The 27,828-nt window shown below is 58.0% G+C and overlaps 1 protein-coding gene across 6 annotated transcripts in view; it reads right to left on the reverse strand.

Annotated features, from left to right (window-relative positions):
• CLIP2 (CAP-Gly domain containing linker protein 2) overlaps positions 1–27,828 on the reverse strand; it is a 70,216-nt gene that overhangs the window by 33,729 nt on the left and 8,659 nt on the right. For 5 of the 6 annotated variants that reach the window (XM_028109923.2, XM_088016643.1, XM_028109925.2 and 2 more), the window contains exons 2-4: positions 26,277–26,377; positions 17,627–17,817; positions 2,883–3,442 (exon numbers count right to left, since the gene is read on the reverse strand). In XM_028109923.2, coding sequence (XP_027965724.1) covers positions 2,883–3,442; positions 17,627–17,750 — 684 coding nt within the window. In that variant the 5' untranslated portion in view covers positions 17,751–17,817; positions 26,277–26,377. The remainder of the gene's footprint in view (positions 1–2,882; positions 3,443–17,626; positions 17,818–26,276; positions 26,378–27,828) is intronic. The other variant, XM_088016644.1, reaches the window with a different exon arrangement.

A 27,828-nucleotide genomic window follows, 5' to 3' on the forward strand; every position in this document is an offset into this window, starting at 1 on the left:
AACCCAGGATCCATAGGTATCTTTGAAGAACAGTGCAACTTAATGAACATAAACACTGCTCAAGCCTTTGACCCCGTTCAGAAACTGGTGTTGTATAGTTGGTGAAGCTAAGAGCTTCTACACCAGCCGTTTCCAAGTCCCTGGGAAGGGCCCTGATTATGCATGTACAGGATCACAGGATTTAGAAAATGAGCAAAGCAATATTTTTGGGGGGTATTGTTTTTCCTAGAGTCCCTGTCCTCAAACGAGTTCCGGCCTCTCCAGTCCCGCATCCAGCCTATACTTTTCTAAAGGGCAGGGTAGGGACAGGAAGGTGATGTGGCAGGTGTCTACAGCAGGCGTGGGGGGGGGAGCAGCAAGTTAGGAGGTCGGTCAGGCCAGCTGGATCCTGGCAGTGAGCAGCGGACCGGGCTACAGGACTGACCCTAGAGAAGCTGCAGACTCGGGTGGGATGGGGGGCCGTGTGGGGCTCCATCCGCCCGGCAGAAACAAACCCCATGTTCAAGTTCTTCTCCCCCACCCAGAATCCAAGGATATCCTGCTTCTAGGGCAGCCACAGTTGATGAGTATAAATAGAGGAATGAACGGTCTATCGCCTCCCGGCTGCGTGACCCTGGGCAGGCTGTGTGATCCAGGGCTGAGCTCAGTTTTCTCATCTGTAAAATGGGAGGGTAATTCCCACCTTCTAAAGCAGCGGGCAGGACCCAAAAGGACTAGGTATAGAAAGTGCTGGGCACAGTGCCCAGGGTGAGCAACCCCCTCAAGAAAGCAGTGGGACGTCAACAGGGCCTGTCTGCTGTGGCTGCTGCCAGCCCTGCTGATGGGGTAGGGCCTGGCAGACCTTTCTAGAGCAATGCCCACATCATGCAGGCTTGTATGCCCCCTGCCCTGCATGTCCAGTTCCCACCCCCCTGAAGGGGGAGCAGGAGCAAGGGGAGTTCCAGACAGGATCAAACTGGGGTTCAACCTCCCTGCTCCCCCAGCCTGGGGACCAACCAGAGCTGGCCAATAACCACCCCCGCAGCCTCCACTTCCTCCCCCAAAGAGGTTGCAGACCACCCCCAGGGCACTTACGTGACACTAACCAGACCCTGAGAGTCCAGCCGCCCCTGTCCCACAGCAGCCCCCGGACATTCCCCTGCTCCACTCCTGGCCCCTCCCATCCTGTCCCCGCAAAGCAGCAAGCTAGATGAGCTTAAAGCATGGATCTGCTCATGCTGCTGCATAGAGCCTCCCATAGCTCCCTCTGCAAACAGAGCAAACCCCCTCCACCCCGGCCCCAGACCTGCAGGGTCAGTGCACGCCAGCCTCGTGGGCACTGTTCTGCCCCAGCTCGCTTGCTCCTGGCTCAGCCCCGCTACTCTTCTATTTCTCTAGTTCATTCCCTGCATCTCAGTCCTAACACCGGGCCTTGGAGATGCCTACCACCAGGTCAAGCCTCCGTGATGGGCTCTCAGAGCATTGTGTTTCTTCATGGCACTTATCCAGATTCACAAGGAAACGCTGATGTCTGCAATCACATGGATCACAGTCTCTATCACCTCATGGACTATAAGCCACTAGAGGAGGGGGACCAGGCCTGGCCACGTCCACCACCAGATCACCGCAGCGGGTGGTTCTGTCCACAGGGAAGCAGGCTGGCAAACCGGCCCAGGGCGGGGGGGTGGGAGGGTAGACCCCAGACAGATCACCAGGGTAGAGAGACTCAGGAAGGCAGGCTTCGGGGGCTGGTTTGCATCTTGGCAAGTTACTACACAAGTTCTTAAACTTCTCTGAGCCTCAGTGTCTCCGTCCACAACGTGGGGATAAAAATTATATCACAGTGTGGGCTTGAGGATCCAACAAGGCAACGGCCGTAAACATTTCCTCGAGTCCCCCTGCCCCAGCCCAAATGCTCTTCCCAGGAGCCTCCAGGGGGAACCTTGGCCTTAAGTGAGGTCCTCGGGGTAGGGAGGGAGAATCCCAGGCAGCGATAACCTCCTGCGGTCCCCACAATGGGCCCTTCCCCACTCAGCCTTGGCGCTCCCGGCATATGGTCGCCACTGTCCCCCAGGAAGATTCTCTGACAAACATAGGGACCTCTCCCCCCACCTGACTACCTCACAGTGGTTCCTCACACCCGAGCCCACCAGACCCCCTTCTGGGACTGTCCCATGTGTTATTCTCTCCTTCCCAACACTGTGGTTCTGGGGGGGGCCACCCCAGCTCTGGACTTGGCAAAGCAGGACAAGACCCCGTCCGATCATCACTTTGCCACCCCCAGCCCAGGCCTGGCCACAGCAGATGACAGGGAAGCACCGCCTCATTCCGACTCGGGAAGTATGGATCCAGACTCAGAAGGATTTGGGGACCACTGCCCCCTTGCAACCTGGCCCCAATGCCAGGGACCACCAGAGAAGAGGGGTCCTTCGCAGGAAGACTCAGCTGGTGGTCCCCCTGGCTCCAGTGACCCAATTGTCTCCCCCACAGCAACAGCGATCCCTGCGTCACAGCGGATTAGGTGTGACAGGGCCGAGGATCTTGAGCGCTCCCGTCCTCAGCCTTTTCCAGTACAGGCCTGGTGCATCCACGCTGGTGGGCTGGATCATTGGGGGATATCAGCAAGCGTTAACAGGCACGTATTCTCGCATCTCAACCCATTTTATCGGTGGGACGACTGAGGCTCACAGAGGTTAAGACACTTGCCCAGGATCACACAGCAACAGTCTCCAGAGCTCACTTTACTTGTGTCCCTGGTCACTCCGTGCTTCTGATGAGGCCTGAGTGCCCCAGCCTGGACCCCGCCCGAGCCCCCCAACTCCCCATCCGGCCTCCCCTCCGGGGTCCAGCCTGCAGGGAAGGCGGGGGGGTGGTGGGGGGCGGGTGGAGGGGAAGGAACTCACCAGCACGCGGTCTCCCAGGCGCAGGTCCTTGTCACCGCGCTTCACGGAACCGCTGTCCGAGAGGTTGGAGCCAGACTCGTTCCCAGTCTTGACAGAGCTGTTGAGGACACTCTCCCGCAGCGGAATGACCCGGCTGCTGAGCGGCGGTGTGGCCGTGCCCGAGTGCAGCGACAGGTTCTGGGCGGTGAGCGACTCCACCGAGTGCGCGTCGCTGCCCGAGCCCTCGGCCGTGGGCTGCCGGGTGAGCTTGGAGGGCCGCGTGAAGATGCCCTGCAGGGCCGGGCACTCGAAGTAGCGCACGCCGCCCACTGCGCCGTCGTTCTTGCCCACCGGCTCATCCAGCACCACGCCGGCCCACTGGCCCGGCGCGAACTGCGTCTCGCCCAGGTACTGCACCACGCCGGGCTTCACGCCGTTCACCCACACCCGCTCGCCCACCGCGAAGTCCCCCAGGAAGTCATCGCCCACCTCGGCCGCCTTGGGGCCCGGCTTCTCGGCAGGGGCGGGGGCGGCGGCGGTGGCAGTGACCGGGCCAGAGACCTGCTTGTGCAGGGGGGAGCCTGTCGGGGGTGGGGGTGGGGGAGAGAGAGGAAACGGTCAGGGCCTGAGTGGGCACAGGTGGGTGTCTGCGCTGGCTCATGGGTGGGGAAACTGAGGCAGGCGTGGCTGGCCGTGGCGCCTTGGGTGACCCGAGGTCTCTCCCTGTCTACCTCCCAACCCCTCCTGGCAGGTTCCAAGGATTCAAAAGCTCAGCAAAGTGCCTCCTCGGGAGCAACACCTTTCACTGCTCAGGGTCACTCAAAATCGAGGGCCGTGAATGAACTCCTTCTCGAGGGTTCCAAGTTGCCACTCCCCATCCTGGTGGGCCCCAGCCCCTGGCTGTTAACCTGACACCAGCCACGACCCCAGGTGGGCCTTAGATCTTATGAGTGGTCTCTGTGTCTCCCCCACCCCTCTGCCCCAGTCAGCTCGGGGCCCCACAAAAGGCTCTCAGACTGTTCCTGGACAGCTGGTGACAACCACAGACACCTCGGGCCAAGGAAGGGGCCAGAAAACCATCTTGCTCCACTCCAGAGTCTCCCCTCCCTGAGCTGCAGCTGCAGAGAGCAGGAAAAGTGGGGGGCACAGGTGTGTGGGAGGCAAGCCCGTCTCTGCCGACACTCCCGGGGCTAAACTCTAGGCTCTCTGGGCCGAGGGGTGCGCTGGCCCAGGCCCTCATTAGAGGAAGCATGACCCTGAGGCTCCGAGAGGTAACAGACTTGCTCAAGGCCACATAGCAGAATCGGGACTCAAACCCAGGGAAGGAGCCTGCCTCCCGGGCCTGGGCTCTGACAGGCTACAAATGAGGAAGTGGGAGGGAAGGGAAGCCACTAGCTCAAGGTCACTCATAAAAGACAAAGCAGGGCTTGAGCGCTCGCGCTTTGTACTTCATGTGTTATCTGGCTCTTGGGCCCCACGGGGGACCTCCTGCGCAATGGGGCTCAGGAAGCCCGCCCATTCACACCGGTAGGTCTGGAGGCTGCCCTGCCCCCGCTTCCCGCCAGAAGCAGCATCAGACAGAGAAGGCCCCATCCTTCTAGACTCCAGAGGCTGAAGCGTGTATGAAACAGAGATGGGGGACGGGAGACCAGCAGATACTACCACACCCCTAACAGAGTTGCCTGTTTCTAGTCCCTCCCAGGGCCGCAGGTCCGTGGCCCCCACCAGCATCCTCCTCTCAGCCAAGGCCAAGAAGCCCAGGCCTGGCAGAATGGTGTATCAACACTGGAAGCCGGACCCTCTGGGGGCTGGGGAAGCCAAACAACTCCAGGGACAAGCTGGACATAGGAGACCAAGCACCGGGGTTCTCTCTCCGGGACCCTGGGACTCTGGCAGCGCTAACAGGCAAGCACGTGGCACCCAGGGCCTTGGCCACCGGGATGGGGGTCCTGACCTAGGGGATCGCTCAGCTGTGAGCTGGGAGACCAACAGGCTTTGCTGCCGAACTTGACTGACAACCACAGTGATCACAGCCATTCACTGATGCTCTGCGCTAAGAGGCAGACCTACAGGAGCTCATCCAACCCTCCCGGTTAATCCTATGAAATAATTCTGTTACGTCTGATTGAGAGAGGAAGAAACAGGCTTGGAGAGATCAGGTACTTCACCGAGGCTCCCAGGCAAGAGGCACCAGAGCCTACCGGCCACAGGCCTCCAGCTCTTGGTGTAGGGCACAAAGTCAAACCAAACAACGGGCACTAAGCACCTGCCATGTGAAGCCTCAAACTATAATCACCCCCAATCCCTTGGGCTCCCTTGAATGGACCCGTTTTCCAGAATCTGGCCAAATCCTGCAGTTCCTTACAAGTAGGGAACAATCTCATCTTTCACTCCATCCTATGTAGGGATGTCCCCCCTTCCATGTCCCATCTAGAGAAGACCCCTGGGTGGGGGGGCCCCCGAGGCTCTCTGCCACCCTCGAGATCCCACCAGGCAGAGGCCATGCTGGCTGAGGGAGCAGGCCCCAGAGCCCCAGAGGCCAGCAGCTCCTAGCCCCACCTGGGGCTCCTCCTCACCTGCACCCTGGTTCTGGGCTGTTCTCAGTGCCTGACCCATACAAGCGCACAGTGAGCCCTGCCTGGTGTTCTTTCAATGAGAATGATTTACACAAAGACTCAACAATTAAAAAAAAAAAATTAAAAACCACAAAGAGTCCTAGGAGGCAGAAGAAAGTCTTCCAGGCAGGTTCCGATGACCTCGGGCAAGGGGCTCTAGCCCTAGGTAAAAGCGAGGCGGGTGGCTGAGCCCTCTGCAAGTGGCATAAACCACAGAAAATAATCACCAGCTCACAGACTTTGTCCTGCTGGTCCCCTGTGCCTGGGCTGAACTCCTGGGGGCCCTCAGTCCTGATCTAGGACAATCCTATACTATAAGGAGCCTCTGCAGGGATCTGGGAACCCTGTCCACCCCCCGCAGATGAGGCGGGTACCTTCTTTAGGAAGAGCTGCTCTGAAAAGCAGTCCTAGGTGGAGAAAACCACAAATGAAAAGATGGCCCAGCCCACCCGTAACACCGCCCAAGGAGCCGCGGGGTCCATCAACAGGGGGCCAAGGCTGTGGTTATTAAGATTGCAGCTACCATCTATGAGGTACCAGCGCCCCAGCCCTCGATGGACTGGACACTTTCTCTACATTATATTCTTATTGTCCAGATTAGGAAGCAGGGGTCATGACTCTTGTGCAAAGGTACCCAGGCAGGTGTCAGGCCCACCTGGTCTGGCTCAGAGCCCTCCCCCTTGTCAGCTCCCCCCATGCTCGCGTCATGCACGTGCCCTTCCCAACTCCGTTTCTAGAACACTTCCCTGTGCCCCAGGGCTCTGTGATGTCTGCGAACTGACCTGGGCAGCTCTGGCGCAGGTAAGCACCTGTGCCTACTTGGTCTCTCTGCTTGGAGCTCAGAGGAGGGTCCCAGGTCGAGGGGGACCCAGCGTGGCTATTCTTGGCGAGAAGCTGCCCGCCCAGCTGTCCCCCTCCCCAGCTGTCCCGGGCCAGGCAGACCCTCAGGTAATCTTTCTGCCCCGCCCCTTCCAGGGTCACAGGCCCAGAGACCAGTTGTTCCAACAGCTGCTCAAATCCAGGTCGCAAGCCCGCGGCGACCGCACTTGAGGGGCTTTGCTTCATTTTTCCTCTTCGGTGCCCTCAGCTGCCCCAGCCTCACAGGGACAAACCCTCGTCAAATGCCCGACTTGTGCTGGGAAGCCTCTGGAGGCCTGGGCTCGGGAAGGCAAGGAAAAGCAGGACAGAGCCCCGTGCCCTCCAGGGAGCCATTAGTAACAGTGGGGCCAGGCCTGGCCAAGCCCCTTCCCCTATCCCGGCCTGTTTCCCCGCAGGTCGACAAAGGGCTGAGACAGAAACAGCTGGGACCTGATGGTCTCCCGTCCTACCTGTTCTCTCAGAGCCACCAGACCTGGGCGGCTCCCCCGTCACACCCCCGGGGCCCCAAAGCCCCGAGGGCAGGGCCTGGGCCTCCCCCCCACGCCTGGCATGGAGCAGCCTGGCCCAGTGAGCCCCCAAGAAAGCAAAGAGCAAGAAACTTAACCCTCTCTTGAGCGCTTGGTCCATTCCCCAGACTTCAGGCACCAGAGAATTTACTGCCGGTTTCAAGTTCAAAGCAGGACTTTGAAGAATAAGGCCGAGGGGCCTAGCGTGGGGTGGCAGCAGCTGGTGGCCTGCTGCAGTGGGGGGGGGGGCGGCAGGGGGCCGGGGGAGAATGCACCCACCCCTCCTCCCCCTGCAGGGGATTGGGTCCCACCCTGCCCGGGGAAGCGGGGACGGGCCGAATCTCAGCTGCCAGGGACCCTGTTCTCCGAGCATCCAGGGTCAGACACTGGGGACCACAGGCACCGCCAAACGGGGGCCCGGCAAGGAAGTGGGGTGCAGATAACAACTCAGAGGGCCACCTCCCTAATGGGGAGGAACCTAGATCCATGGGGGCCTGGGGCTGGGGAGAGAAGGCTCCCTGTGAACAGGGGTGCGAGTGCCTTCCAGAACATCTGCCCTGACAATCACACAGCTCACTCCTCACCTCCTCAGAGAAGCCTTCCCTGATTGCTTCTCTTAAAAGCCAGTCCACCTGCATCACCCTCCACGCCCTCCACCATCCTTCCAGAGATTTATCCCGTATTTCACCATGTACGCCTGCCCCCACCCCCCGTACTTGAACAGACGCTCAGGAGGGCCCTGTTTCCACTCTAGCACCCAGGCTGGCAGGCCCTCAATGCAAGCTGCCTGCTCAGAGCTGGTCCCGCTCCCAGAAGGAGGGGCCACCATGGCTCTGCGCTGGTGCACGGATTTTTCACAACCCCGAGCAGCAGAGAATCGGTCCCATTCCTTCCATCTAGGGCAGAGGCTCCCTCCATGCAGCTCCTGGTTCACCTCGTCCACCCCCACCTAACCTTTGTACCTCCCTGAGCCCACTGTTTGCCCCATGTTTCTACAGGAGAGCTAAGTTCTTCTCCTTTTGGAAGCAAACCTCTATCCCTCTTTGGTCTCCCCAGGGACCCGCCTCCCCACTACCTCTCGCCTGTCCCCCCTCTGGCTGTCCATGCGTGCCACAAACACCCCCAGCTCTCAAAATAACAGCTTCCCCCACTGACACCCCTCCTGCGGCCATCCACTGTCCTTCCCAGCCAACTAGCTCTTCTCCTATTCAAATGTTTAGACTACACAGATCATCCATGTCCACTGCAGAAAAATCAGAAAGCAGAGTTACTGATTTAAAAAAAAAAAAAAAAAATGAAAGCACCTATAGCTCCACCATACAAACACAATTACAGTTAATATCTTGGAGTATGTTTCTCCAGACTTTATCCGGTGCGTAGACGTTGCATACACAGACTGCGTACTTAAAAAAAAAAAAAACAAACTCAAGTGGGACTGTATTTAGACATTACTTGGTCCTTTGCTCTTCTGGCCCCGGGTATTTTTCCATCCAGCTGTGTCTAGAAGGAAGCGGCTTCCTCCACCAGCAACAAGACTCTGCTTCCCAGTCCCTCTGACCACTTCCCAATGTGGACACTGCCCTGGGAGGTCCCCATGGCCTCCTTACTGCATTGCATTGGGCTCCTTCGGGCCTCGAGGGTCCCCCTGCCCCCTAGCTCTGCTGCCCACCCTCCTCTCAAGGCCCCCCGCGCCCCCGTGACAGGACTCCTCTCTGCCTCCTCCACCCCTGCCCACCCTGGTGGTCCTGTGTTCCAGCCGGTGGGCTGCTGGTAAAGGTTTACCAATTAGCTCTCCAGGAGAAAAATAATAACCCTGATTTGTAGCGTTTGCCCATTTCCAAAAATTGTCCCACCGTGGTCAATTTCAAGCTACCAGCGTGGTGTCACACTGAACACGGAGTTAGAAAGAGATTATATAGTGTTTCCACCATAGAGCAATAACCTCAAAAACACAGATACTATAAAATCTGACTACTGGTAAAACAGCACTATTTTAGTGGTATAAATACTACCGTAAGTACGACTAGAAGTTATGAGTTTTGAGTATTTACTACCTATGTTTTTAATAGAATTTATTAAATTACAAGTTGGTAAGATCTAGTTTTTTAAGTCAAGGCCGTGTTTAACATCTGGCTTGTAAAATTCCTGACAATTTCAGCGCTGGTTCTCGGGAGCAGGCAGCACACAGCTAGTCCCAGTCCAGCCCAAACCCTGCACAGGTGGCCAGTCTAAAACCCATCAGAATTCTCGACAGACCCCCTAAATGACAGAGAGGAGAGAAGACAGAGAAGCACCAAGTCTCTGACCCACCTCTAATGCGGGGGGCGCGGGGGGAGAGGCAGGAGGGATGTCCTCCTCCCGTGGTCACTACCTGGGGAGCCCTGATCTACACTGTGCGCCCCCCACAATCCAACCCACTCTTGCACCTTGAGCTGTTGCTTATATGCTGCCCCGTCCCTGCTGTTTTAAAGACACTAATGCATTCCCCTTGTAAAAGATCCAAGTGACAGAGAAAGATGGAGAAGTTGGGCCCCCATTGCTCACTCCAGTCCTGATCCCGTCCCTGGCCGCCAGACCCACCCTTCCCGCTGCTGCCTCCTCCTGGATGTCCCCTAAGACCTCACACTTGATGTTCTAGACCACAGTGACCCCCCCTCCAAGAGCTCCTCCTCTGTACTCCCCAGTTAGGGGTGCAGTCCCCCAACATCCATTTACTCAGACCACAAATCCTCATTGCTCCTTCTCCTCACCGTGGCCCCCAATCCAGTTATTCATCAGATCTAGCAATTGCACAGGAGAAATAACTGTGAAATGCACACCTCCCTCTAGGGTCCCCGAGGTCCCTCCGGATAGCAGGCCGGTGAGATTTCACACCACCTGCCACAGCAGCCTACAGAAGAGTCTCTCCCAGCCTCCAGCACCCCCTGCCCTGCTTCACCCCCCTCCAGAGACATCCAGGAGACCCCCTAAACACGACCCCACTCACATCCTCACTCCCCACCTGGGTCATTTCAACTCTAGACAGGGAAAACTTTCTAGGTTAACCTTAGACTCTTAGAAGAAGCCTGTGTTCCTTTGTTAAAAAAAGGTCATAAAAATGAAATACAATAGGGGCGCCTGGGTGGCTCAGTTGGTTGAGTGTCTGTCTGCAGCTCAGGTCATGATCCCGGGGTCCCCACATTGCATGGGGCTCCCTGCTCAGCGGGGAGCCTGCTTTTCCCTCTCCCTCTGCCTGCCCCTACCCCTGTTTGTGCTCTCCCATGCTCTCCCTCTCCAATAAATGAATAAAATCTTAAAAAAAAAAAATACAATATTTTTAATAGGAGAAAATAGGGAATGGAATCTTTGGTCCATTTCCCAAAGAAATAATTTAGACAGAAAAAAACGGACTCACTGTCTTATCATTCACAAAACAAACAACAAAAAAAACCCTGGGGGTGCCTGGCTGGCTCAGTCAGTAGAGAGTGCAATTCTTGATCTCAGGGTTGTGAGTTCAAGCCCCACATTGGGTGTAAAGATTACTTAAAATAAAAAAAAAACTAAAAAAAAAAAAAAAAAACCTGAACCTAAGTGCCCCCAAAGAGGGAAGCATTATATAAATTATGGTCAAGCCTTTCAGATTCATAGGCAACTTTTTTTTTTAAGATTTTATTTATTTATTTGAGAGAGAATGAGAGATAGAGAGCACGAGAGGGAAGAGGGTCAGAGGGAGAAGCAGACTCCCCATTGAGCAGGGAGCCCGATGCGGGACTCGATCCTGGGACTCCAGGATCACGACCTGAGCCGAAGGCAGTCGCTTAACCAACTGAGCCACCCAGGCGCCCTAGGCAACTTTTTTTTTAAGGTTTTATTTTTTTTAATAATCTCTACACCTAACATGGGGCTCGAACTCACAACCCTGAGATCAAGAGTCACACACACTACCAACTGAGCCAGCCAAGCACCCCTTAAGCAACTTTTTAAAAAATAATTCTTCCAGGTTACACGGAAAGGTGTTTCTGATGTGATACTTGGTCAGAAAGCAGAGCTGAAGAGTGTCCCGACTCGGACACATGGACACAGATGCCTGGATGCAGGGAACACGATAAAAAGGTATCAATTTTACAAAACACAAGAGGGGCCTTGCAGGGGCTCACAGTGACGATATGCTCTGAACTGAAGTGTGTAATGAAGTTGGCCCTCTGTCCTTGAAGGCCGGAGGGGGAAAAAAAGCGTGCGTATGCTAAGACCCAGCCCCTCAAGGAAGCAAGTCCTTCCTTAAATGTTCCACAAAACATTAATTCCACAGGGGATTAATAGGTATTATGAAAACAAATAATCTCCAAATTCCAACAAGCTTGAGAAATAGCAGCTTAAACAAAGTTAGGGTTATTTTTGCTGCAGGACTTGTCAGAGGTTTTAATGTGCTGATGAGCACCCCGACCTCGTAGGAGGGCCTATAAAGAAGGTGACCACATGATTCGTCATCCCAAACCAGACACCTTGAAGAGAAGGGAGGTGCTATTAATACGGTGTCATGCCAAAACCACAGACATAAACAAAGGCTGTCCCAGATAGAATGGTCACCCTGGCATCTCCCTCTCTGTGTCACCCAAGGAAACCCCGCCTGTCCTTCAGAATAGCTCCAACACCCCTCACTGGCACAGCCACTCCGCAGGACTCCGATTTCCCTTGGTTCGCACAGCCCGCCTCCCAGGCTGCTGGGGTACCCATCCGAGTCCCACTCAGAATGCAAGCCCTGGGAAGGGGAGCCCACACCGACTCCCCTCTCCATCCTTGGAGCCCACGACCAGGCTGAAATGCAGACTGGGCACGACCCTGACCTCCCCTCCTCGGGGGCCCCAGAGCAACATACATAAATGCACCACGAACCCCAAAGCAGCCTTCTGCTCTAAGCCCCCTCCTGTCCCTAGCAGGTGCTGAAGGCAGAGGTCATGAAGGAAGGGACCGGGTCCCCATAGCATTCCTCAAGGGAGCTGGCTTTCCTACAGTGCATCCCCCAGCCTGGTCCACTCTCCAGTCAGTCCTCCTGATCAGCAACTGAATCCACCCCGGGGCCCACCAGACCACGGCAGGGCCCACCCCCTGAGGCCACAACAGGCCCGGCGTCCCCCTGCTCTGCTGTCTCCAGCCCACCACCCCTGAAGAAGGAACCTTCTGTCAGTCCACTCCGGGGTGGGCCCCGTCCCAAGGACAGCTCGGCATCCTTCCAGAGCCAAATGGGACTCAGAAGTCCCCTTCCGTTTCCCCCTACTCCCAAACCAGGAGGACAGAGCCCCCAGCCAGCACACTCAGGCTGGGACCGAGGAGGAGAAAGAGTGTGAGGCTTACCCTGGAAAGAGCAGAGCCAGCTCCCCATGGAGAAGCCCTGCTCCAGCCACACCACGGCTGGCAGGCAGGCACTGGCAGATGGGCCCCTGCCCCCCAGATCAATACCAGGCGACGTCAGGAACATTAGGAGGCTGCCCTGCCCCCCACCTGCTCTGCAGTCCAGCCACAGAAATGCTCAGCTTGGCTTTCCCCCTCCTGATGCCATTAAAAAGTTTAGGATGTGGTTAGGGGAGGAGGGCCGGAGAAGTTGACCTTGAAGGGGGTGGGGTGCTGCCTGGGGCTCGTGCAGGCTCTTCAGGGGCAATGGCTGGAAGTCTGTCCTGGTTCTGCCCACGTCTGCACGGCAGCTGGGCCAAGTCACTGGAAATGGGGGTGATGCCACCTGCCCTCCCAGGCAGCGGGGTACCAAGGTGAAAGACACCACCCTCCAGGGGGTGGGGTAGGATAGGGCCCGTGTCTAACGCTAGAGGCCAGCTCCAGCTGTATGGGTCCCAGGTGGGGCACATCGAGCTGGTTCCCGGGTCTGGAGCACCCACCGGGCACGGGGGGCATCTGGGCCCCAGTTCCGTAAGCCAGAACGGCAAAGCACTGGGACCAGCCCTGTGTAGGCCCCTTGGGGGATCGTGACACAGGCGGTGGGCCCTGCCCCGAGTGGCCTACTCCCTGCCTGAAGGGGCATCTCCCGACTCATCCTTGACCTCCATGCCCTGGGTCCCCAGCATGAGGAAAGGCCATAGGCAATTTGGGGGACAGTTGTGCCCAGCCTAATGAGGACCGATCACTCTTCCCACCTGCCACCTGCCCAGGACAGGACTGAACCAGGGGTCCCAGCCTCCCCACCAACTGAGGGTCCCAGCCACCCCACCCCTGCACAGGGCGGTAGGTGCCAGTGGCCTGAGCCAGCTTCACACCCAGGCCACCTGAGCCTCCACCCCAGGCCCGCCACTCTCTGGCCCTACTGTTCTGAGCAACTCAGCTGACAGCTTGAGCCTCAGATTTGTCAGCTTGAAAATGGAAAGAACCGTTCTCTCCCTGGGTGGTTCAAGAGAAGCAGCATGGTAAGACACCTTGGTGAAGCAGAGAGGGTCAAACACCGTCCCTCGTAAATGGGACACCTCTGGGGCCGGACCACAGCGCCGGGGGGAGGGGAGGGGCCCCTCGAGGACCTGCCTGCCCTGGGGGAGGGGCAGAGGGAGCACAGCAGTGGCCTGTGTCTGTCCCTTGGCCCGGCAGCCCTGAGTCCTCCCCATGTCACCCATTCTCGTTGGGGCCAGGAGGGACCCCCACTACCTGGCCTGGCCTGCCTCCACCTGAGGCCCCAGAAGCAGACCCCGGGGGAGGGCTGAGGGCTCCTGTTCACAGCCTGCTGCCGTCCCCTCTTGCCCACCATCACGGGGCAGTGGTGGACCCTGCACTGGCCTGGAAGCCTGGACCCCCTTCTCCTCCCTCAGGCCCAGGATGGATTCCAAAGCCCTGGCGGCCCCCGGTGCCAGCTCCCAGCTCCCCACTGGGGCCCCGGCGCCTGCCCCAGGCCTGTTCCCGACACTCCCTGCTTGCCCACTCGAGCCATGCTCTGACCCGCAGACACCTCAAGACTCGGGGCCTTTGCAGCCACTAGTCCCTCTGCCTGGATGCTCTTCCCAGCTCGGCTGGGCTGCTTGCTGCTTGTCACTCAGATCTTTGTACCAGTGTCACCTCCTGAGCAAGAGCCTCTGTGACGGCCTGACCTGAAGCAGCCTCCAGGGGGGCTCCAACCTGCCCAGCGGTGCTGCCCCCGACCTCACAAGCCTCTGCGCACTGGTGGGTCCCAGACGGCCCTCCTGCGCACCTGCCACTCTGACCACCTCTGGGCCACCTTCCAGTACGACAGTTCCCCTCCAACAGCCCCTTGTTCCTGCCGCTTCCTGTATGTCCCAGCTCTGGGGACTGACGCAGCCCCCCTCCGTCCCCACAGGGTGGGGGGCAGGGGCACTGGGCCAGGCCCGGCCCTGGGCCAGACCCTCTGCCCGGAGGCTGAGCTCACACTTTGGGAGACAGCCACTGCCCCGATTCCCAGAGCAGAGTCTGCTTCTTGCTGCTGCCGCGCCGCCCCCCCCCCAATCACTCCCAGGCTCCAGTCTCCACCAGACCCACCTCTGGGGCCCCAGTGCCCCTCACGCAGGGTCCCGGCCTCCTACAGGGGTGGGCACGTCCTGCACCTCGGACAGCAGATGGCCAGAGCCATGGGGTGGGTGAGGGAGCCCGAGGAGCCGGTGGGGGACGGGGGGGGGGGTGACCCTGTCCTCCTCTGGTCTTTCCACCTGCCCCTCCTCCTCTTCAGAGACTCTGGTTCTGAGACCCGGAGCAGAGCAGGGACAAAAGCCGCCGCTGTGGGCCTCAGAAATCTTCCTTCCTCCTCTCGCCAGGCCAATTGCTCTGGGCTCTCTGTTCCCTCCCCGCCGCCTGGAAGTCTTGCTGGGACCTGCCAGAGGCGGAGGGAGGGGGACCCAAAGCCCAGATGCCGCAGCAGGCACGGGGGTGTGGCTCTGTCATCAATCGGGCATTCACGGCGTGGCACCTCCTCTCTCTGGAACAGTCCTGCAGGGTGGGGGGGATGTGGGGGGCCCCAGGCAGAGTCAGACCCCACAGCCCCCACCCGGAGGGGAAGCAAGCATCAGGTCACACAGAGGACGGCGAAGACACTGCAGCAGTTCAGGTCAGGGGGACACTTCCCACGGAAGGCAGTAAGACGCGCCACGGTGAGACACAGACCTGGGCATGGCCCACGACTGAACCGCTGCCAACGGTCATGTGCCATAGGAGAAAAGACCGGAAGGAGCTCTAGCACAGTGGTGGCTGTGATTAGGTTAAGCAGAAGGGTGGTGGCTGCTGCTTTTATCACTTGCAAAACTTTCTGTAATGGCACTATGGAGGGACGGGGAAAGGAAAAGAAAGGAGTCCTTCATGAGTTTTGGACCTGCAGGCACTTGGCGCTCATTAACTCTCCGGATCCCATTTGTGGCTCAGAGAGGTTAAGTCCCTCTTCCAGGGTCCCACAGCAGGGGCAGTGAGAAGGGGCATTAAGGGCGGGATCAGAGCCAGAATTCAGGCCCCTCTTGATCGGGGAGGGAGCAATGAGGACAAAACCCAGAAGGTGCGACGGAGCTCTCTCCAGGACACAGGAGGGTCGGGTCGGGCTGGTGACCTTCTCCCGGGGAGTGGCCACACGACCCCCACTGGACCCAGCTCAGCCTCCCTTTGTGCCCTTGCCCATGCACTTCCTCCACTGCCAGCAGGCCCTCCCCCTCTCCACACTCACACTCCCTCCATCCTGAGGCTGAGCTCATCCCCGCTTCCTCTGAGAAGGCTTCCCTGATGGCCCGCTCTTGGTGGTCGGCCTTCTGACCCCTAGCCCAGGCAGCGAGTGCAGGCCTCCCGACCTGGGGGGCCACATGCCTCCTCACTGGGCTCCTCACCCCACAACCCGTTCTCCACACAGTGAGCTGAGGGATGTGAGCGTCCAACCATTCCTCTGCTAACACCCTCCAGCAGCGCCGGTCACCCCGAAAACCAACCTGAAACCCTGCCCTTCATGATCTGCCTCCGCCACCCTCCCCAACCTCATTTCACACTCCTCTCCACCCAGACTTGTCTTCCTTCCTTCTCTCACAAACCAGGTCCATTCCTGCCTCAGGGCCTTTGCACCACTCATTCTGTCCACACAGAACATCCTTTCCCCTGTGTTTTCTCTCTCTGGCCTCTTCCCATTGCTCAGTAATGTCATGAGTAAAGGAGGATTTGCCACAATGGAAAGGAAGTCTGGGCCTCTAATGGGACTGTTCTGGACAAGCCTGCCTGCAAAAGTCTGCCCAGGGGCCACACCACACAGCTTCCTTACCCTCCCAGCCTTATTGTCTGACTCTGCCAAGGCCCTGGTTCTGCCAGCTGTCTATACCTTTGGCTCAGACTTTTCTTGACTCCACCCAGGGCCCCGATTGCCTCATCTGGCCCCTGGCTATTTTTCTGTCTCTCCAAACTTCTGTACCAATCAGATGAGATGGACGGTGTGTCTTACCCTGCTGCTGGCTGGAGGGTAATCAAAGCCAGGATTTGTGCCCAAAGACATTCATCACAGCGTCATTTATCAAAGTGGAAAAATAGGAAACAGTCATCCCCAACTGCAGAGAATGAGTTAAGAACACATTTCCAATTCTTTTTTATCATATTCCTTTTGATTTAAAACTCTCCGATGGCTTCCCAGTGTTATTACAACAGAAGCGAAATGCCCTGGACAGCCCCCAAGCTGTCCCCACCGTCGCCCACCCTCTCTCACCAGCACACTTGTCACTGGCCACATGCCAGCCACACTCTCTTTCTTGCCCTCCCCAATATATGCCATGTGCTCTTCTGCCACTGGGCCTTTGCACATGCTGTTTCCTCTGCCTGGAACACCCTCCCTTCTTCAACTAACAGACTATCACCCTCTGGACCTCGACTCACCTGTCCCCTCCTCGGGGCTGAACTCCCAGACCTGATCAGGCCCCAGTTCTAGGATCTCATGACACTCCACGTCCCCCGCCAGACCAGCAGCCCTGAGGGAGGGCTAGGCCCACTTCTGGTTTTGCTCAGAACGAGTGCTCTGGTGGTGAAGACTGTGTCAACAAAGCAGGCCTTTGATTTATAGTTGTTGGATGGACTGGATACCTTACAGCCATTAAAAATGATGAGGAAAAATCCACTTGATCGTATTAGAAGGAAAAAAAACAGATTTTCAAGTTGTATATGCAGCGTGATTGCAAGCAGGTAGGAAAAAAAAAGTAGAAGGATAGAAACCAAAATAACGGTTGCCTCTAAGGGTTAAGAGACAGGCAATGTTACCTCTGCGGCAAACTTCCTGAATATTCCACTGTGGGCTCCCTTACCCTCAACTTCAGAAGAGCATGTAGCTAAGAGCTGTCCCTCACGCCCAGCCCGGCACCCAGCCCCCACCTCTGCCCACCAGCAGGACGACGAGGGGTCAGGGGCGGAAAGGCCAAAGGACATGGTTCTGGGTGGCAGACAAGAAGGCTGGTGAGAAGATGGGGCTGGCTCGCTAGGACAATCCCAGACCCTGGAAGGGAACACGGCAGGGCGGGGAGGCCGGTGGAGGCTGGAGGTTGAATCCTGGCTGAGTGACCTTGGGCTCAGTGCCATGCCCACCCGGATCCCCACTTTCTCACCCCTAAGCGGAGCCCGCAGTAGGACCTGCCTCCCAAGCAGGGGGAGCGGGAAAAGGAACGGCATGCATAAAGCGTGCATCGGTGCTCGGTGCTAGTTAATCCGGAAAGGGATTACAGCCAGACAGAAGGAAGAACTTCCGTGTGCTGCTAGCCCCCAGGCCGGTCTCTGAGGCCCTCTTCTGGAAGAACCGCTCCCCACACCCGGCACTTCACCCACCACCTTCAGCCCCGCGCACCTTCCTTGGAGCTGGTGGCCGCTGCCGCCGCGGACACGGAAGCCGACCCAGTGGACGTCCGGCCCACGGGGCTCGAGTGCTTCCCCCCACGGCCGGGGGGCTTCAGGCCGCTGGGCTTCTGCATGGTGGTGCCACTCGGTGTGTGGAGAAGGGTCCGTGCGGGTCACGCCCTCTCTGCCATCACCCCTCACCTGTGGGCAGACGAGAGCAATCACCTCATCATGTCACCCCGGGCCAGGGCCCCCACCAGTGGTGACACAGCAGGATTCCCGCACCCCCCCGACCCAGTGGGGCGGGGGCCACCATCCCCCTCTTTCCTAGGGAGGGAAACTGAGGCACAGAGCAGTGGCAGCAAGCATGGGCCCGGTGTGGCAATGATGTGGCCTGGCCCGTGTCCTGGTCTGCCGGACTCCGAGGTCGGCCGTGCGGTCTCTGCCCGCATCCTGGACCCGGGAGGCGAGAATCAGGAGCAGGCAGGTTTGGGGGTCTGCAGGAAGAGCTGTCGTAGCCCCAGCAGCCCTCCATGGGGACTCCGCAGGTTCGGCTGAGTGGGACTCCCCCCCGAACACAGGCTGCTACGGATTGACACGCGTGGGTAGCCTGGGGCAGACAAGACAGGCCCGCCGTCCCCGGGCCCTCTCCTCCACTGCCCTATGCACACACCCTCTCTTGCAGCAGACGTTCATGGAGGGCTCGCCAGCGGCCAGACCCGGGCCTGCCCCGGAGCTGCAGGCCTTATCTGGCGAGCACACTGTCCAGTGGGGAAAGGGAATACAGAGCCCCACCGGATGAGCAGAGGATTCTGGGCAAAAGCATCACCCCCAGGGACCTCGGGAACAGGAAATTCCGTGCTCTCCGGGTGCTCGGCTCTGAGGCCGCTTCTGCCAGTCCAGCCCTATCCATACCCATCCGTGGTCATGGAATGCTATTCTCTTTCAGAGAACCCTTTCCTCCACTCTTGATCCGTAAGACTTATATGGGCTGACCCCACCACACACAAGGGGAGTCGGCACATGACCCAGGCCTGGCCAGAGCCCCCAGGGTTAGTGAAGGAAAAATCATATGACCCAAGGAGCACCAGGGCCTGGACTCTGGCTGGTACCTTTAGGAAGGGTGATTTTCTTTCTCTGGGGCTGCCTGGGTGTGGGTTGGATGCCAGGGACTACAGGGCCATCCCAGTTACCGCATGGAGGAGCCTGCCAGGGAATGAGGCCAATGTGGAGAAAGCAGAGCTGAGCTGCTGGATTTGGATGGAGGGCCTGGATCCAGCTGAGCCTGAAGCTGGTCCCTTGAGCGCCTTACTTACACCAGTCAACAAATCCTCACACCTGTGCATCGTTTTCTCTTTTTGCCTAAACCTATTTGAGGGGCACCGTCTCTTGCAACCGAAAGAGTTCAGACTGATATAGAAGCCAATCCACAAGGCTCACGGCAGGAGTCTGCAAAGTGCCCTCCAAATGGCTGTCAGGTCAGCAAGTTGAGCCAGCGACACGATGACCTGTCTTAGCACAGCCATGGGATGAACTTCATGCAGGGCTGCCAGCCCTAAGACCAGAGACAAATAATCCCCCCGGCGCACATTAGTGACACCTACAGGCCCAAGTTAGCCAACAGGAATACTGTCCATGGCTGTCAGCCTTAGCCTGGTCCTAGAGCCTTCCAAACCCAACATTCCAATCCTCCAATGGACAACTCCGACACCCCAGGAATCCTGGGGCCCGGGAGTCGCTCGATCAGCTGCTCCCTCATTCCCCAGAACCTGGCCCTCCAGCAAGCTCATTCCCCAGGGAAGGGACTGTGGGTTGCAGACATTGTTCTCTGGTTAGGTTAGGACTTGCTGGCATCCCTCCAAGCCCGAACGACTGAGCCAGCAGGGGCATGCTTTCTGGTGACAGCGAATATCCCTCCCTGTGGGTGGCTAACTGGCTTCCTGCTCCAGCGGCTTGGCGGGGGGGCCCTCTGACCTAGGAAATCCTGATGCGGGGCCCCATGTGTGAGGCAGAGGAAGGCCTCTAGTGAGACTGGAACAAGACGCAAGGTGCCCCCTCCCCATGCCTTTTGGGCCCCCTCTCTGCCTGAAACACCCCCCCCACAGAGGAAAATATTACAAATCATACATTAAAAGACTTCTATTCAGAACACTTAAAGAACTCTAATCACCAGGCGCCTGGGTGGCTCAGTCGGTTAAGTGTCTGCCTTTGGCACAGGTCACAATCTCAGGGTCCTGGCATTGAGTCCCGCATGGGGCGGGGGCGGGGGGAGTCCCTGCTCAGCGGGGAGTCTGCTTCTCCCTCTGCCCCTCCTCCCACTTGTTCTCTCAATCTCTCTCTCTCAAATAAATAAAATCTTTTAAAAAAAGTAAGTTACATATATCTACCATATGACCCAACCGCCCAAGAAAAATAAAAACACATTCATACAAAGGCCTGTAAAAAAATGTTCATAGTAACTTTATTCATAATAGCCCAACAATGGAAAACAACCAAATACCCATCACCTGGTGAGTGATAAGCAGGGTATTTACACAATAGAACACTCCTTGGCAATAATGAGTGAGTGTGACATGTGCAACGATACTGACCACCCTCAACAATGTTACACTAACCGGCAAGACACCCAACACAAAAGACTACATACTGCACGATTCTTATTTATAGGGAATCTCAAAACTATAGACACGGAAAGCAAATCGGGGGTTGCCTGGGGGTGGAAGCTGGGACTGACCAGAAACAGGCATGAGAAAACTTTCCAGAAGCCAGAAGTGTAATGGATTGTGATTGGCCGCACAACTTGTATTTATACTAAATATCAAAGTAGTCACAAAGCCATATTTAAAATGGGTGAATTTTGGGACACCTGGGTGGCTCAGTCGTTAAGCACCTGCCTTCGGCTCAGGTCATGATCCCATCCAGCCCCACATCGGGCTCCCTGCTCCGCGGGAAGCCTGCTTCTCCCTCTCCCACTCCCCCTGCTTGTGTTCCCTCTCTGGGTGTGTCTCTCTCTGTCAAATAAATAAAATCTTTAAAAAAAAAAAAAAAAAGGATGAATCTTATGGTCTGCAAGCTAAATCTTACCTTCTAAAAACTATATATAAAAATAAAATCCTTGGGGCACCTGGGTGGCTCAGTCGGTTGAGCGACTGCCTTTGGCTCAGGTCATGATCCTGGAGTCCCGGGATCGAGTCCCGCATCAGGCTCCCTGCTCGGCAGAGAGTCTGCTTCTCCCTCGGACCCTCCCCCCCTCTCATGCTCTCTCTATCTCATTCTCTCTCTCAAATAAATAAATAAAATCTTAAAAAAAAAAAAAAAATAAAATAAAATAAAATCCTTGACGGCTCTCCAGAGAAGTTAGTGCGGCGGCCTTCAAAGCCCTCCTCATCTCTTACCTCCAGCACTATGGCCCTCCCTTGCCCACTTCACTCCAGCCAAGCCGGCCTCCGGCCACACCTGGATCACAATAAGCACTCTCCAGCTTCAGGGCCTTTGCACATGCTATTCCCGAGGCCTCAAATATCCAGGTTCATTGCTCATCTCCTTCAAGTATCTGCTCCAATGTCTCCTTCTAAGATTACAACCCCTACCTAGTCCTCCCCATCTCCAACCTGCTTTGTTTTTCACTGCTGCTCAAGGAAAGGGACTAAGGTCTGTTTTGTTTACTGTGGTCTCCTTCATCCTGACAAGAGGCCTAAGAGCCCCAGACCCCCCAGCCCCGCCGGTGGTCCGATGCCATGGCTTTTCATGTAGGCAGTCTGACCTTCCCGCTAGCCAGCATGTCCTATGAGGCAGGGACCAGGCATTACAACAGCATTCCTGGCATCGGAGTCCCCAACCAGCACTGCCACAGATGACCCTGCATTCCCTCCTTACTCACCTGACAAGTCCCCACCTCCCAGACCCCACTTCTGCCTTGTCTCCCACCTGCTTCATTGTTCCAACCACCTATGCAATACCTAGCCCAACGCTTCCTCCTCCACGAAGTTTCCCCGAACCTCTGGCCCACGGAGACCTCAGAATGGCACGCTGAGCCAAGGAGAGATAATACTGTTCTCATTTATCTTCATCTTGCCTCCCGGGAGCCCGCGGGCAACCCCAGGCAGGGCCCTAGCTTCTCTGAGAACCCGGCCCCAACAAAGCACCTGGCCCAGAGCCCATGGTCCGGAAACCCCGTGTGAGGGCACACCTGCCACTGCCCAGAGGACAAAGGCCTCCAAAGCCACAAACCTCCAGGACACTCCTCCCAGGGGAGGTTTCCGGAGGCTCCCAGCTTTGCCCCCCTCCCTCCCGGACCCTGAAGATCCCAGCAGCCTCTAGTGTAAAGAAACGGGTATGCCAGGCCTTGCAGGAATGGGGCCTCGTTCGTCCTCCCGAGCCCTGATGAGCCAGAAGCCGACTCACAGGAAGAGCATGGGAAGCTCTGAAAAGTTCAGAGACTCAGAAAAGTTCAGAGACTCACCCAACGTCACACGCTGCTCAGAGGCTGTGCTGGACCCAGCCCCGGGGCTGGCCCTCCCCTGCTTCCCTAGGCTGGCCAGCCTGGGCCTGGACTAACATTTGTGAGACCCCTCGCCTCTGGGGAGAGCGCCCGCATGCCTCGCCGACAAAGGAGACCAGAGGAGCCGGCTGCACGGCTGCACTCACTCATTCCCTCGGCCCACCGCCACTGCCGGGGCGCGGGGAGGGCTGGGCAGGAGAGGCCGGTGGCCGCCCCCACCCCCAGGGTCTCCAAAGCTGGGGAAGCCGAGCGAAGGGGAGAGGGGAGGAGAGAAGAAATGGTGAACAGGAAGAGGGGGAGGAGACCTGGGGCCAATCACCCCTTTGTGACTCAGCCCTGCTCGTGGGATAGAGGAAGGAAGGGCTTTCTTGGGAAAAGCCAGGATGGTGATAGATTGGCCACTGGCCACGATCTGGGGGGCGGGGCAGGCCTGGGAGACAGGGAGGGAGCAGAGGGCAGGCAATGTGGGTCCAGACCCCGAGCCACCACGAGCAGCTGTGGGTCCGTGGCCGGTGGGTGCCTGTTGCATCACCACCCCAGCGGGGCTGGGGGGTCTGGGGCTCTTAGGCCTCTTGTCAGGACGAAGGAGACCACAGTGAACGAGAGGGAGAGGGAGCGGGAGCGGGACATGAGGAGGGTAAGATGGGGTGGAAGTATGGCTGCCCCGTGGGGAGCGTGGATGGGCGAGTCAGGACACACACCCCACAGGCGGCCCTCCGCGCCTGGCCCATGGGAGCCCCCGGGGAAGGGCAACTGCCACGCCGACGGGTCTCTATTATGATCTCGGAAGGCCCGGGGTGCACACGCCGCCTCCCCCAGGGACTCGGGGCCCGGGCGAGGCGGGCAGGGGAGGGGCGGGGGAGGGCAGGCAGCATTCAGACCAACAGGCCCCCTTTGTGCTGCCCTCAATTGCCATTTACCAAAGACAAACCCGGGCTGCATTTCAGGGTTTCCATTTCAGCTGCCCGGGGGTGGCGGGCCCCAGGCTCAGCGGGGAACGAGGCCCAGGAAGTCTCTGCCAATCGGAGGCCCAGGGTGTGGCCCTGATGGAATAGGGGGTAGGTGCCAAATAGGACAGTGGAAAGCCCATGTCCAGGGTGCTGCCATAGCCAGGGGTTGCGGGAGGCGGGCACCAGGAACCCCTCCGGCTGGAGGGAAGCACTCTGGCAAGACACTGTTGCTGGATGAAGCCCAGTCTTCAAGCCCAGGCTTGCCACCCCCAACCTCAGGGCTCCCCCGGGGTTATTCTTCCTACCCCTGCCTCCAGGATCAGCAGCCAGGGTGTCCATGCTCCCTCCTCCTCTCCCAACCCTGTGGTCCGAGTGCTGGGCAGCAGGGCCCAGGGATGAACTCCATGCGGTCCCTGAGCCCTCACCACCAGCCCTAAGGCTCAGGCCACGTCAGCACCGTGGGGGCTGGGGGACGGGGGAGTGCTCCGTAATAGGGAGCATGGGGCGCTGGGGGACGGGCAGGGGAACTTCCAGGCAGAGGCCAGGTTCTGCCACGTCAACCAAAGAGCTGAGGATTTAGTTGCTAAAATGTGTGTGGTGGGGGGTTCACGCAGAGATGGGGAGGAAGAGCAGGGTGGGGTGGGGGGTCTCCCAGTCCCACACACAGGCCATCAGCCTGAGTGGATGTGGGGCTGCAGAGGGTGTCAAGCAAGGGGTGTGCCTATTGGCAAAATCACTCAGGAGCTGATGAAGGCGCTGGGGCGAATGAGGGCAGGGAGGCCACAGTCCCGGGGGCCGCTGTGACAGACAAGGGTCGCGACAATGCGGCCTGAACCACCACGGGGGGGGGGGGGGCTGGAGGGGACAGAGAGCAGAGACGTGCTGAGCGGCATTCGGTGGCCAACGGTGTGGGTATGGAGGGAGCACCTGGGGTCCCAGCAGGAGGGGGCATCTCTCCACATGGAGAGGGACCTCGGAGAAGGTGGGGGCTGGAGGGGGGAGCCCGGTTTGGGACATGCTGGGTGTGAGGTCCCCGAGAGACACTTGGGGAGGGACAGGAGGCTGAGTGATGGGGTCCTTGGGAGAGTCACTGGGGACAGCAAAGGCCAGGGAGAATCACAGGCTGGGAGCACCCCCCGGTATGTGACATGAGGAAGGAAGATTTGAGGGCACCCCAGATAGACAGGTTAAGAACAAGACCGGTAAGAACGGGCAGCTTTCGGGCGCCTGGGTGGCTCAGCCGTTGGGCGTCTTGCCTTCGGCTCGGGTCGTGATCCCAGGGTCCTGGGATCGAGTCCCGCCTCGGGCTCCCTGCTCCGCGGGAAGCCTGCTTCTCCCTCTCCCACTCCCCCTGCTTGTGTTCCTGCTCTCGCTGTGTCTCTCTCTGTCATATAAATAAATAAAATCTTAAAAAAAAAAAAAAAAGAACAGGCAGCTTTCGAGGCGAGGGTGCCACCAGACAGCCGCCGGGCCTCCCAGTCAGCAGGGAAATGCAAATCCAAGCCACAAGGAAGGAGATCCCGTTTCCCACCCAATCAGATGGGCAAAAAGTCAGAAAGCCAGGTGACACCAGGAGCTGGCAAGGCCGGGCAGCAGGGGCTGGTGGCCGCGGAGCCCGAGCCTGGACCACATAGCCCGGGAGGCCCTCCACGGTGCTGAACGCAGAGTCCACGCAACATCCGGGGATGTGAGTTCGGGGTGGGAACAGGGCTGGGGTGCGGTAACTGGGGGCTCTGTTCCTATTTCTAAGATTTGTTTCTTAAGTCCTGCAGGATGTACATGGGTGTTGATCATATTCTGTCTAGTCCTTTTTCTGAGTGCCTAAAATATTCATAATCATTTAAAAAAATGTATAACTCTACCTCTGAAACTAATCTGTTAATTAAATTTAAATAAAATAATTTTTTTTTAAGATTTTATTTCTCTATTTGACAGAGACACAGCGAGAGAGGGAACACAAGCAGGGGGAGAGCGAGAGGGAGAAGCAGGCTTCCCGTGGAGCAGGGAGCCCGATGCGGGGCTCGATCCCAGGACCCTGGGATTATGACCTGAGCCGAAGGCAGATGCTTAATGACTGAGCCACCCAGACACCCTAAACTAAAATTTCTAAAAGATGTAAAGGCAGACATAGGAGAGGGGGGAAGCAAAGGGTGGCTTCCCTCCCTGTACACACCCACCCAGAGGAATGGGGGGGCAGGCCCCAAACAGAGTAGACCCCCCCTACAGGTGCTGACTGCCAGGCCAAGGCTCCCCTTGATGTCTGTGTGGTGTGGGCTCCCCCAGCCCTGCCCCACCAGGCACCCCAACACTCCCTCCTGCACCAGAAACCCAGTACCCCCCCAACCCCTGAATCTAGCAGGCGGGTGTGACCACTGTCCAGAGGACAAAGGCCTACTCCCAGCTGCCACTCTCTGCTTATCCCACCCTGCTCGGAAGGGAGCCTCATTTGTCTGCATCTGACCGAGGTCGGGGACTTCCGCCTGGTGGTGAAGCTGGAGTCCCCACGTGGGGGCACAGAGCAGGGCGGGGCTGAGACAGGCTCCCTCCCTGCGAGTCCTGCCAGCTTGAGGGGAGGGCCAAAGCCGGGGGCCTCACGGGACGGCCGGGGAGACGGCGCCGGCCTGCCTGTGCCCCCGTCCCCACACCCAGTCTTCGCTCTCACCCGGCCAGCGAGGCCCCACAGAGCCAGCCCAGGCTGTGCAATCCTACCACTCACAGGGCTGTGGGCCTGCCATTGCAGGAGACGGTGGCCCCAAGAAGGACAGGGAGGTAGCGGGCCTTGCCTGGGAGTACCAAGGGGCCTGGCAGCCATCCAGAACCAGCCTGGGGAAGGGGCCGGCCCGAGCGTCACAGCAGAGCTGGGTTGGAACCCAGGCTCCACCAGCCGATGTGGCTTCAAGAAGAGGCAGGCTGAGGCAGGGAAGATGGGGTGCTGGGCTGGCAACATGGACACAGAGGGTGGGGCACGCAGGGGCTGAGTTAGAGGACAACCCGAGGGCCCCAGTGGACCCCAGCTTCTCTGGCACCTGAGGCTGGGGGCAAGCGGGGCCAAGTCCAGAAGACTGGGGTCCAGTTCCACGTGCTCACCATTCTCACAGCCTCTAGGCTCAGGGCTGGAGACCCCAATTTGTAAAGTCAGCGTTTCCCCCCCCTGCCCACAGCTGGGGGTGACGGCAGAGCCCTGGGGATGACTGGGCTGTCTATCTTACCTGAGCTGGACACCCTGGAGCGGGGCCATCTTTTCTCAGGCCGGGAGGTAGTTCAGATCCTGTCTCTCAACACAGCAAAGGGGATCGGGGCTGTGTCGGGTCTGGGAAGGGGAAGGAAAGTCAAGGTCAGTATACTTCCTTGCCTTACACACACACACACACACACAGAGTTGGCACACTCAGAACCAGGGGCAGCCATGGCTCCAGAGCCCGCTCCAGGCTGCGTGGCCACACCCCCAGAGACTGGACAGCTGGGGCCCTCCTGCCACGGGCCCAGGATGCAGGCAGGCACTGGCTGACTCAAGTTGTCCTCCGACCCACCTTTATTCCCATTTCACAGAATGTGAAACTGGGGCCCAGGCTGCCGGTCACAGAGCAAGGGACCAGGACAGTGAGATTCAAGTGACAGAAACGTGCTGGGCAAGGGGGTCCCTGTGACCAGATGAAGTCAGAGGGCGAGGGAAGGAAGGGGCCTGCTGAGGTCACCTGCTGATCCAGGCAGAAGAGGAAGGAAAGGGCTCCCGTGTCCTGTCTCCCAGGCCAGGACACTGAGCTACTCCCCTTTTACTAGTGTAGTGCTGTCCCACACATTCAGGCCAGGGAGCTGAGGGAAAGCACCCCATCACCTGGGGTCCCCTCCCCAACCCAGCCAGCCAGGCCTCCTCTCTAGGGCCAGGATTTGCAGAAGAAACTAAAAAATACTCCTGAGTGCCGGTTAAGCATCTGCCTTCGGCTCAAGGCATGATCCCTGAGGGGTCCTGGGATCGAGCCCCACATCAGGCTCCCTGCTCGGTGGGAAGTCTGCTTTTCCCTCTCTCTCTGCCCCTTTCCTCCACTTGTGCGCGCACTCGCACACTCTCCCCCCGCCCTCAAATAAATAAATAAAATCTTAAAAAAAAAAAATACCCCCGAGCAAAGGATGGTCTTTACAATAAGTGATGCTGGGTCAACTGGACAACCACACGGGGGAAAAAAAATCATGATCCCGCCTATAGTGGGTAGAAATGATGACTTTCCTTCCCCTCCCCAGACCTGACACAGCCAGGATGTTCATGTCTCCATCCCTGGAAACTGTTAACATGTTAGCTTCCACATGGCAAAGGGGAATTAAGGTTGTAGATGGAATCAAGGATGCTAGTCAGCTGACCTTCAGATGGGAAGATTATTCTGGATTATCCAGACAGGCCCAAAGGGATCACAAGTGTCCTTCGAAGTGCAAGAGGGAGGCAGGAGGGACAGAATCAGGGAGATGACAGACAGCGTGCCAACAACTCGGTGCAACAGCGCTGGTTTTGAAGACAGAGGAGGGGGCCACCAGCCAAAGAATGTGGGCAGCCTCTAGAAGCTGGAAAAGGTCAAGAAACAGACCCTTCCCCGAGCTTCTAGAAGGAACACGGCCCTGCCAGCATCCTGATCTTAGCCTGGAGTGACCCATTGCAGACTCCCGGCCTCCAGGATTGTCAGATGACAATACATTTGTGTTGTTTGGGGGCCAGTACGTTTGGGGTCACTTGTCAGAGCAGCAAAAGGAAAGGAATACGTTGACTTCACC

The sequence above is a fragment of the Eumetopias jubatus genome, unplaced genomic scaffold (assembly GCF_037043125.1).
Source record: "Eumetopias jubatus isolate StellerSeaLion01/CBP00866 unplaced genomic scaffold, mEumJub1_p1.0 scaffold_12, whole genome shotgun sequence".
Taxonomy (NCBI): domain Eukaryota; kingdom Metazoa; phylum Chordata; class Mammalia; order Carnivora; family Otariidae; genus Eumetopias; species Eumetopias jubatus.